Below are 11,094 nucleotides of genomic sequence, written 5' to 3' on the forward strand. Positions count from 1 at the left end.
GAAATGAGTTAGAAACAGATAGGATGGGATAGATAGAATCACGGTGAAGGATTTGACAACAGACTTTTGAGGAATGGAGCAAATTTCAGTAATCTCCCTTGGAAAGATCAGCCAGGGAGTTGGGAGGTATCAACTTAGAATTGAACAGGACTCGTGAGTATTTCACACACTGAGACGGGTTAACACTTTCTTGATTTCTATCTTTGTCTTCAACTCTTTTTTTCACTTTTACTGACATTAATGAACATCTTTCAGAATTCATGCTTTCTTTAAAGCATGAAAAAATGAAAGGGGGAAAGAGAAAAAAAAAGAAATAGAAATAGAAAAAGGAAAAAAGAAAGGATATGGAAAGGGAAAAGGAAAAAGAAAAGGAAAAGAAAAAGGAAAAAGAAAAGGAAAAGGAAAAGGAAAGGGAAAAGGAAAAGGAAAAGGAGAAGAAAACGACATAGAAAAAGAAAAAGTAAGAGAAAAAGAAAAGATAGGAAGGGATAGATAGAATCACAGTGAAGGAGTTGACAACATAGTCCATCAGTCTTTGGTGAGATGGAGCAAATTTTAGTCATCCCCCTAAAAGTCACAAATCAGACAGATAATTGGGAGGTATCTGACTGAACAATAAGAAAGGGATGGGGAAATCTGTCAGGCTGTGGCAGGAGCATGTGTCTAAATGGCCTGCTGAAAATATGCCTTTAACCACGACCATTTATTTAGGACACCTGGAGACACCTGGAGGATGAGGGATCAAATAGGCAGCAGGGAAGAACAGCGGTGGGTGCCAGGATTTAGTCACAGGGCAATGATGGCACTGGCATCGCTGTCTGTGTCTCTGTACCTGAAAGCATCTGAATTAAAGGAAAAAAAAAAAAAAAAAAAAAAAAGACACAAAATCCCTACAAAGACTCATATTTACAACTAAAAATGGAACAAGACTCATGAGAATTTCTCATGTTGAAAAGGGTTAACACATTTTCATTGATTTCTATCTTTGTCTTCAATTCTTTGTTTCAGTTTTATTGACATATATGTTCATCTTTTAAGCTTACAGCCTCAAAATAAATAAATACATAAATAAAATTAGATCCTTTTGTCTTTTGCACGTGGCCTGATGCCCCTTTCACCTTCACAATTCCCACCAGACCTTCCATGCTGGAGAGTATGAGATCCTGCAGAGCACCTCTCCTCTTTGGTTCCTCCACTGCTTGGTCAAGAAGCTGCCATCTGTGCTCTCCATGGATCTGCTGGATGGCACATGCCCTGCTGTGCTGTCCCTGCCACAGATAATGGAGTGACAAAGGCCACCAAATGGGACAAGGGACAGACAACATCAGATTCCCATCTGTCTGCAGAGGGCACCTTCCATTTACTCTCCCTGATCAGGAAGACAGGAACAGACACTGATGGTCTCCTCTGTTGGCCATTTCCATAAGCTCTGACCTGTCTGCTCTTCCATCCCCAGGCAGAGCTCAGTGCACTCTCACAGAGGGTAGTCACCCTTCTTTATCTCCTCGCCCATCCATCCTAAAGACTCGGTATCCCCCTTGTGCTACAGTGCAGTTGTGGAAGCCATTAAACTGTGTCCCCATGGTCCAAACAGGAGCTCAGGCCAGCAGCTCTACCAAGATTTCTAGCTTCTTGTGTGTTGGTGTTTGCGTTAGTGCAAAAGCACAGAAGTAAACATCCTAATTGAAAAGCATCACTGGACATAGCCTGACTGGATAGCTCATCTATGGTATCAGTGTGCAGAAGGTGGCACACAAACATTAGACCGATTGTGGGCCTTGGTGGTGACGTAGCAGCACGGACACACCATGGGCATGGCTTTGATGAAGGCCCTGTGCTGCTTTTGAAGCTGCATGTGAATTCACCAGACAGCCGGTGCTATCCCCTCTCTGGCCCTCAGCTGATGCCCAGGAAGGAGCTGTCTATCTCAGGGATTTCCCACACGGTTTACAAGCACTGGCACACATCAGGAGCAGCCCAGGCACCTTGGGCATCACACAGTGTCTGTGTGTGAGCAGCTGCCTCCCTGCTGAAGGACCCAGGACTCAAAGCAGGAGCTCACATGCAGGCAACTCCTTGTGCACTTCTGAGCTGAACCAGAGGCATCCCTGCTCCTGTGGGTGTGTAGGGAGCTGAATCCTATTTCAGCTCCAGGATTACTGTCAAGGGATGAGACTCCTGCACTGCCTCAGCTGGATCACTGTCCTGCACAGGGAAAGTCCAAACCTCGCCTTCCTTGTCTGGGTGTCCTTATTGTTTCATCAAACAAACTCTGGGAGCACTCCACATATGTCTCCAATCAGTCACTGACCACTGGACATGTGGTGGTTAATTGAGCGAATTTCAAAGCACAGTAATGATGCTGTTGTCTTTCAGGAGCTGTTGGCCATGAAGACCCAGGGATGTGTCAGGGGACACGAGTGGGAAGGATAAAAATGACATAATCTGCTGCTTGCTTGTCCAGGCTCCTGGGACACAGGGAGCTCATAAAAGTGTGCAGGGCTGCAGAGAGACAGCTGTGCCCAGGAGCAGCTCTTGTGCACAGCACAGCCTGCAGGTGACAGAAGGAGAGGAGAGAAACTGGAGAGAGCTTGCAGGATGTGTGTGGTGTGAGCAGGCTGCATGCTCACTGCAGGAGCATTGCTCACAGACCATGACAAGGTAAGCCTCACTGCAGACCGTGAGCTGCTTTTCATAGAGGGTCAACTTAATTTGGGATATCCCATAGCAGATCTGGATGCAGGCACTGCATGTTCCTTTACTGCCTTCTGCTCCAGCTGAGGGCTTCCATACTGCAGTGTCAGAGCACAGCCCTGAGGGCTGCGTGTCCCAGCACGGCTGCAGGCTGTGCAGCCGGGGCTGCAGGCGGGTGCCCAGGGCTGTCCTGCAGAGCAGGGTCCCTGCTGTGCCCCAGGGGCTGTGTGCCGGGTATGGGACTCTGCCGCCTGCCAGGCTCAGCACTCAGCCTGCCCGGGGAGCTGCCCGGGGAGCTGCCCAGGGCGCTGCGGGGAGACGTGTGGGGGGAAGGAGCCCCCCGGCAGGGCTTGTGCTGCTACAGCTGCTGCCTGGAGCAGGGGATCACAGCTCCACTGCACAACTGAGTGTTTGTGAGGGCACTTTGCAAGAGGAGAGCCAAGGCAGGGGTTTTCCATTTCCTGTTCTGAGGCAAAGAGGTTTGGAGTCAGAAATCTAAAAGGGGCAATAAGAGTTATGAGAATTTTTCGTCAACCAATTGCTTGTTTTGTGAACACTCACACATGATGTGCTTTCAGTCTCCCCTTTCTCAAAGGATGGAATTATGATCATTTTCTGTAGGCATGAATAATTCACCTATCCTGCAAAGAGGCAGCATTTTCTAACTGAAACTGAATGCCACAGAAGCTCTGGTAGGGGGCTCTAAGAGCACTTGGGGTAAAGATATGAGACTTGAAACAGATGAAAATATCCAGGGAGAAGGGATAAGAAAATAAGAGGGAGGTCAGAGCTCCATATGCTGCTTCTGCTTAAGGAATGCTGAAATACATGAAATTGAATGCAAGTAATGGTGCTAAATGTACACTGTTGTAAGAGAATAAAAACATTTCATAGTATAGCAGGAGGAGAGTGTCTGAGAATGGTCTGGACTTGTCATTACCTTCTGCACTCTGAACAGGACTCCAAGCACAACAACAGCAGATGCCCAACAGCAGCTCCATCAGCGAGTTCCTCCTGCTGCCGTTGGCAGACACGCGGCAGCTGCAGCTCCTGCACTTCTGGCTCTTCCTGGGCATCTACCTGGCTGCCCTCCTGGGGAACGGCCTCATCAGCACAACTGTAGCCTGCGACCGCCGCCTGCACACCCCCATCTACTTCTTCCTCCTCAACCTGGCCCTCCTCGACCTGGGCTGCATTTCCACCACTCTCCCCAAAGCCATGGCCAACGCCCTCTGGGACACCAGGACCATCTCCTACACAGGATGTGCTGCACAGCTCTTTTTCTTTGTCTTCTTCCTTTCAGCAGACTGTTCCTTTCTCACCATCATGTCCTATGACCGCTATGTTGCCATCTGCAAGCCCCTGCACTACGGGACCTTGATGGACAGCAGAGCTTGTGCCACCATGGCAGCAGCTGCCTGTGGCGCTGGGGTTCTCTATTCCCTGCTGCACACTGCCAGTACGTTTTCACTGCCTCTCTGCCAAGGAAACATTGTGAACCAGTTTTTCTGTGAAATCCCCCAGATCCTCAAACTCTCCTGCTCAGAATCCTAACTCAGGGAAATTGTGTTTCTCATTTTTAGTGGTAGTTTAGCCTTTGGGTGCTTTGTTTTCATATTGGTGTCCTATGTGCAGATCTTCATGGCTGTGCTGAGGATGCCCTCTGAGAAGGGACGGCACAAAGCCTTCTCCACGTGCCTCCCTCACCTGGCCGTGGTCTCCCTGTTTCTCAGCACTGCCTTTTTTGCCTACCTGAAGCCCCCAAGCATTTCCTCCCCACTCCTGGATCTGACAGTGGCAGTTCTGTATGCAGTGGTTCCTCCAACACTGAACCCTATTATCTACAGCATGAGGAACAGGGAGATCAAGCACGCTCTAAGGAAGGTGTTGCAATGCACATTATTCCAGCTACAATAAAGTGCACATTTTCCTCGCAAGATTCCCAGTGATGGTTCTTTATGTTTTACGAATCTTTGATTGTTTAATTGTGTGTGATATAGCAACCTGCAAAAAAAAAAAAAAAAAAAAAAAAAAGTGATTGAACTTATAAATAAGTTCACTTCTTTCCTACCTACTTTCCATTTTCTCACTCCAAGAGCTCATGTGAACATGGAAAAATATACCCTGAATAGGTTAAGAGATAAATAAAAAGCTTTCAAAATAGAATTTTCCTTATCTCTTCTCTCTTCCTACTTTGAATGGATCTGGGGGAGGTACAGCCACAGACAGCAGCACAACGTGCTCTTTTCATTCCTGCTCTATTTATCCTATCTATTTATCCTGGATTCCCGCTGTGTCTGTTCCTGGCTCCTTGATCATGGAGAGCAAGTGGAAGGTGCCCTCTGCAGACAGATGGAAGTCTCATGTTGTCAGGCCATTGTCACCTTTGTGAGCCTTTTGCACTGCAGTATCTGCTGTAGGGACAGCACAGCAGGGCATGTGCCATCCAGCATATCCGTGGAGAGCACAGATGGCAGATTCTTGACCAAGCTATGGAGGAACCAAAGAGAAGAAGTTCTCTGCTGGATCTCATACTCTCCAGCAATGAAGGTCTGGTGGGAACTGTGAAGGTGAAAGGGGCATCAGGCCAAGCAGAAGACACAAAAGGATCTCTTTATTTATATCTTTATATATTTATTTATTTTGAGGCTTTATTATGAAGCTTAAAAGATGTACATTTATGTCAATAAAATTGAGACAAAGAATTGAAGACAAAGATCGAAATCAATGAAAATGTGTTAACCCTTTTCAATATGAGAAATTCTCATGAGTCTTGTTCCATTTTAAGTTGTGAATATGAATCTTTTTTTTTTCTTTTTTCTCTTTTTTTTTTTTTTTATTTTTTTTATTTTTTGAAACTACGATGTTTTCCAGAAATGAGTTTTCAGGAAACAGATGCCTTCAGGTTCAGGGACACACACAGTGGTGCCAGTGCCAATGCCCTGTGACTAAATCCCGGCACCCGCAGCTGCTCTTCCCTGCTGCCTATTTGATGTCCCTCATCCTCCAGGTGTCTCCAGCTCTCCTAAATAAATGGCCGTGGTTAAAGGCTTGTTTTCAGCAGGTCATTTAGACACACGCTCCTGTCACAGCCTGCCAGATTTCCCCATCCCTTGCTCTTTGTTCAGTCAGATACCTCCCAATTATCTGTCTGATTTCTGACTTTTAGGGGGATGGCTCAAATTTGCTCCATCTCGCCAAAGTCTGATGGACTGTGCTGTCAACTCCTTCCCCGTGATTCTATCTATCCCTTCTGTGGGAATACAAGAAAAGCTGTTCAGAGCAGCAGCTGTGGAGGAAGATAAACAGCATGGGAACCAAGGACACCTCTGCAAGGAGAAGAAGAGTCTCACAGCTCTGATTGGTTATGTGCCTGCATGGACAGTTGAAAAGTGTTTTGTAGAATGCTTTGTTGACATGTAAGATGTTTGGGAAAGTTGTAAGGGCGGATGGGAAAGTTAGAAAATAACAACTTGTGAAGGTATATAAGGGATGTGAGAACTTGTAATAAAAGATTTGGATCGTTCACATCTGAGTCCGTGCCGAGTCGCTGCAAATGGCGCCCACAACGTGGAGCAAATCAACCCACGGCTGAGCGAGCCCGGTCCGGCAGCGTCGCCCGACTGAACTTCGGAGAGACTGTTTCGCGCGCACCCGCACCGTTCTGCAGGACAGAAGGTGAGCAGTCGGGAACTATGGGGAGCTCACTAACGAAAGAGCAGAAAGTAAATCTCGAAGTATTGCGGTCAGTGTTACCGTATCAGGATAAGACTGTGTCTACTTCAGCATTAGCTACTCTTCTTAAATGGATAAGCAAAAATGTCCCTGAATTTCCAAAAACTGAGTTCTCTCTCGATGGAGAACTTTGGGACAAAATCGGCTCAAAACTCTACGAGGCTTCTCTCGCTAAAGACAGAAAGGCTGCTAAGCTGTTGCCCGTTTGGAGCCGGATAATGGAAGGGATTAAGCAATCACGACGGGAAAGAATTTATTCCGACCATTCCCTGCCGCCCTCCGTCCCAACCCCGCCGCTGCCTCTCGCTGCGGGAAGCGGCCCGTGCCCGGATCCGACTGGCGGCTCCGACCCCTCCCCGATTCGGGGAGACGAGGGGCCGCGGCCGCCCCCCTTCGCGCTCCCGCCGTTCGCTCCTCCCCCGACGTTCGCCGCGTTGCCGCCCTCTATGGCGCCCTCGCCCTTCGCTCCGCCTACGACGCTCGTCGCGCCGCTTCTGCCCTCCTCCCCCCCCACGTCATGTGCTGCTGCGTCTGTGCAGCCGGCGTGTAACGTGGTTAAAGACACGGACGGATCGAAACCAGGGGATCGTTGTGACCCCGGTCCAGAAGATCCAGAAAGAGAATCGGACGCATTTCCTCCTGATGATACTTTGAAGGAAGCAGGAATGACAAATTTCCCTACAGCGTACTGTGATGTCTTAGAGCAATGCAAAAAAGAAACAATATTAAGAAGTGATGCTGACACGTTGCAGACCTTTCCTAATCAGGTCCCCCGTTTGGAATCTCTGCCTTATGAGGCAGTGAAGGAGCTAAGGGAGTCAGTGAGAACATTCGGAGTTCAGTCAGCCTTTACATACAATCTTTTGGTTACAAACAGTGACAGTTACGCTATGACCCCTCACGATTGGAAAACTGTGTTAAGAATGATCCTCTCTCCTGTGCAATACACCGTGTTTATGACTGAATATCAGCTACATAATTTGACTGATAGCTCTTTGCCTCAGACTCGGACAAATCCATGTGGCACAGCACCTCTTCAACTGTGTCAGACAGATGTCACTCACGTTCCTGAATTTGGCCGTCTAAAATATGCACATGTAACAATAGATACTCATTCTTCTTACGTATTTTCCACAGCACATACAGGTGAATGCAGTCTCAAGATTTAGAGTTTAAAACATTAGCTAGGATGTTGTGTGCTTCTTCTATTTTAGTAATAGATCAGATGTGTATTAAACAGGATTTGATCTAATCAATGCTAGAATCTACAGGAATAGTTCTTTTAATGTTTTAGTACTGTTTGGTTATGATGTTATTAACCTATTAATTAGCTTTTCTTAATTTGCAAAGACAAAACCTGGAAAGGAATCCCAGGCAAAGAGATGACCCTGGATCATAGAACGGATACCTCTTTTACATCCAATTAATTGGGATCTGAAAATATAACCATGCATCATTTTAGACAAAAGTGCACGCTAATAGAACTAAATTTGATGGTTTATTCTGTTTTCCAAGCAGGTGTTCCACTTGGGCTCTATATCACGCACTGGCCATGCGGATGTGGTGTACAACTGGAAGAAATCCTTCAGACCCTGAATGCAGGAGAGAATCTGTGATGGGTGAGAGAGGAAAGGTGCACCTTGAAGCAGGGGACGCCCTGCTGGCACTACCTGTCACATCCACCACCAACATGGCTTGCTGTTTCTCAAGGGTCAATAAGTAATAATGCCCTTAGTGATACTCTAGTACATTTGTCCTCTAAAATTGGTTCTATTTGACATGCTATTCCATTAAATTGTGCGATCATTAATCAATTATTAGCCCAGATAACTCAGTTGGTAGAGCATGGTTATGAACATCTTAAAAGCATTTACTGCACAAATTTTAGTGGTCATTAAAAATCAATATATCAGAGTATATAAAAATTGAAGCCTTTTCCTGATCAGTTACGGATTAACACAATGGGACCCTCATGGATTTATTTTCAGGTTGCAGAAACTTAGGTTGCAGTACAAACATGTTTGTTCTTTTTAGTGGGTTTAACAGTAATGTTGTTATGTTGTATTTGACTTGTCTCTTTTTTCACTTTTAGAGTATTGTCAATCGAGGCCTTGATTGAGTTATAATGATTATGTTATTAATATAAATAGCGTTATTATTTTATAGTATGGTAGTAGCTTGTGAATAAACAAAAAAGGGGGAATTGTGGGAATACAAGAAAAGCTGTTCAGAGCAGCAGCTGTGGAGGAAGATAAACAGCATGGGAACCAAGGACACCTCTGCAAGGAGAAGAAGAGTCTCACAGCTCTGATTGGTTATGTGCCTGCATGGACAGTTGAAAAGTGTTTTGTAGAATGCTTTGTTGACATGTAAGATGTTTGGGAAAGTTGTAAGGGCGGATGGGAAAGTTAGAAAATAACAACTTGTGAAGGTATATAAGGGATGTGAGAACTTGTAATAAACGATTTGGATCGTTCACATCTGAGTCCGTGCCAAGTCGCTGCACCCTTCCTATCTTTTCTTTTTCTCTTTCTCTTTCTTTTTCTTTCTTCATTCATTTTCTTCTCCATTTCCTTTTTCTATTTTTCCTTTTTTCTCTTTCTCTTTCTCTTTCTCTTTCTCTTTCTCTTTCTCTTTCTCTTTCTCTTTCTCTTTCTCTTTCTCTTTCTCTTTCTCTTTCTCTTTCTCTTTCTCTTTCTCTTTCTCTTTCCCTTTCCCTTTCTCTTTCTCTTTTAAATTTTTCATGCTTTAAAAAGCATGAATTCTGAAAGATGTTCATTAATGTCAGTAACAGTGAAAAAAAGATTTCAAGACAAATATAGAAATCAATAAGAATGTGTTAAACCATCTCAATTTCTGAAATACTCACGAGTCCTGTTCAGTTTTAAGTTGATACCTCCCAACTCCCTGGCTGATCTATCCCAGGGAGATTACTGGAATTTGCTCCATTCCTCAAAAGTCTGTTGTCAAATCCTTCACCGTGATTCTATCTATCCCATCCTATCTGTGTCTAACTCATTTCTTGTGCAAATATTCCCTATGAAAGATAAACTTCAATAGAAGCACCTTGGACATGGCATGCAGATGTTCACTGTTTTACTGTTCATTCAATTACATCACCTTTCCTTGTGTTAGTTGGCCATAAATAAAGAGAATTCTATCCTTTTCCATGTGCAGCTGGTTCTCTGTGGAAAGCCAGTGGGAGTTTATACAAAGGAGGTTTAACACTGAGTGGGTGACAGCAGAGGAGAAGAGTGATGTGAGGAAACGTGATGCAAATCCCATTGGGCCAATGTGAATAGAAGTGAAGTGGGGAGGTTGAGGAGGAACTTTGCCCACACAGAAAGAGAATAGAACTCATTGGGGGCATCCTGGATTGACATCAGTTGCAAAGTGCTTCTTTTACTTCTTGTATAAAACAAATATAAATAAATAGACAATAAATGCATTTTGGATTCTTGCTCTTTAAGCTGTCTCCATTTTTCTGAACAACTTCTGAAAACCTGAAGAAGAGAACAGGAAGGCACGAGGCACAAGAGGCTCTTTAGGTTATAATGGGCCCCAGGGCGCATTTGATGCTGAGTCCGTCAACCTCCAGTGCAGAGAGAAGTTTGAACAAAGTGCTCAGCAAGACAAAGTCAGAAGTAACAGTGACGTTTCTTGGAGTATTAATGGGCCCACTGAGGTCCATTATCAAGCAAGCTTCCCAAGGCACTAGTTAGAGCAGATAATTGTAAACCATGACTCCAGTCAGGTAAAGGCACTGGCATGGTGGCTCTGATGCTAAGAAAATCCTCCTTTGTCTTAAGAAGCAAACAGGACAAGCCCTGATTCCCAGACCCTTGGCAGGGAGATCCTGTCTCTCATGTTGGCTCACGGCCCTTCCTGGGGCAGTGGGATGGAGTTCGGTATGATGTTAAATGAAAGACATGGGGACAGAGATCCCAGGCTCTGCATTGGGTACAATGATAATGTCAAGTTCATGTCCCACGTGTGCCCTGTGTCTCATCACAGGATGTGGGGTGTGAGAAGGGTCCCGTCTAAACAAGCAGTCAATCACAGTGAAACTCTGAACTTCAGATCTCCCAGTTCCAGTGCCCTCCTGTGCACACCCTCCCATCGCTTGATGTCCTTTATGTTCTGCATTGCCCAGAAGTGAACCTAGTGCTCCAGGTGATGCTGGAGCTGCACAGAGCAGAGAGGGACAATCCTTTCCCTCACCCAGTTGGCAATAAATTCCCTGATGTGCTCCAGGGGACCGTTAGCTTTCCTGGCTGCCTGGGCACACTGCTGACTCACATTCAATTATTTTTTGACCAGGACCCCCAGTCCTTTTCAGTCAGAACTCTCTCCAGTGCCCCGTATACATTCTGTGTTTATGTCCAGGGTTGCCCCTACCCAGTTGCACAATCAGGCACTTGTTCTTGTTAGACGTTATTCACTTGGTGCTTAGTACCAATTGGTACCCACTTCTCTGACTTGTCCAAATCTCTCTGCAAGTCCTCTCCACCCTCAGTGGAGGCAGCAGCACCTCCTCATCTGGTATCGTCAGCGAATGTCAACAAAAAGTCTTGCATGCAAGTCATTCGCAAAAACATGACAGAGAAGTGACCCTAAAATGGAGCTCTGGGGAACCCTGATAGTGACCATCTACCAGCCTGTTGG

At 45.6% G+C, this 11,094-nt stretch overlaps 1 protein-coding gene across 1 annotated transcript; it reads left to right on the forward strand.

Annotated features, from left to right (window-relative positions):
- Window positions 1-5,957: 5,957 nt before the first annotated feature.
- Window positions 5,958-8,821, forward strand: LOC146755787 (uncharacterized). The gene is made up of 2 exons (XM_085525193.1): window positions 5,958-7,575; window positions 7,948-8,821. The coding sequence occupies exons 1-2, from the start codon at window positions 6,390-6,392 to the stop codon at window positions 8,043-8,045; spliced, it is 1,284 nt and encodes a 427-aa protein (XP_085381319.1). The 5' UTR covers window positions 5,958-6,389; the 3' UTR covers window positions 8,046-8,821.
- The last annotated feature ends 2,273 nt before the right edge of the window (window positions 8,822-11,094 follow it).

This window comes from Coturnix japonica, chromosome 30, assembly GCF_054131305.1.
Source record: "Coturnix japonica strain WE chromosome 30, WE-NBRP24, whole genome shotgun sequence".
In the NCBI taxonomy this organism is placed as follows: domain Eukaryota; kingdom Metazoa; phylum Chordata; class Aves; order Galliformes; family Phasianidae; genus Coturnix; species Coturnix japonica.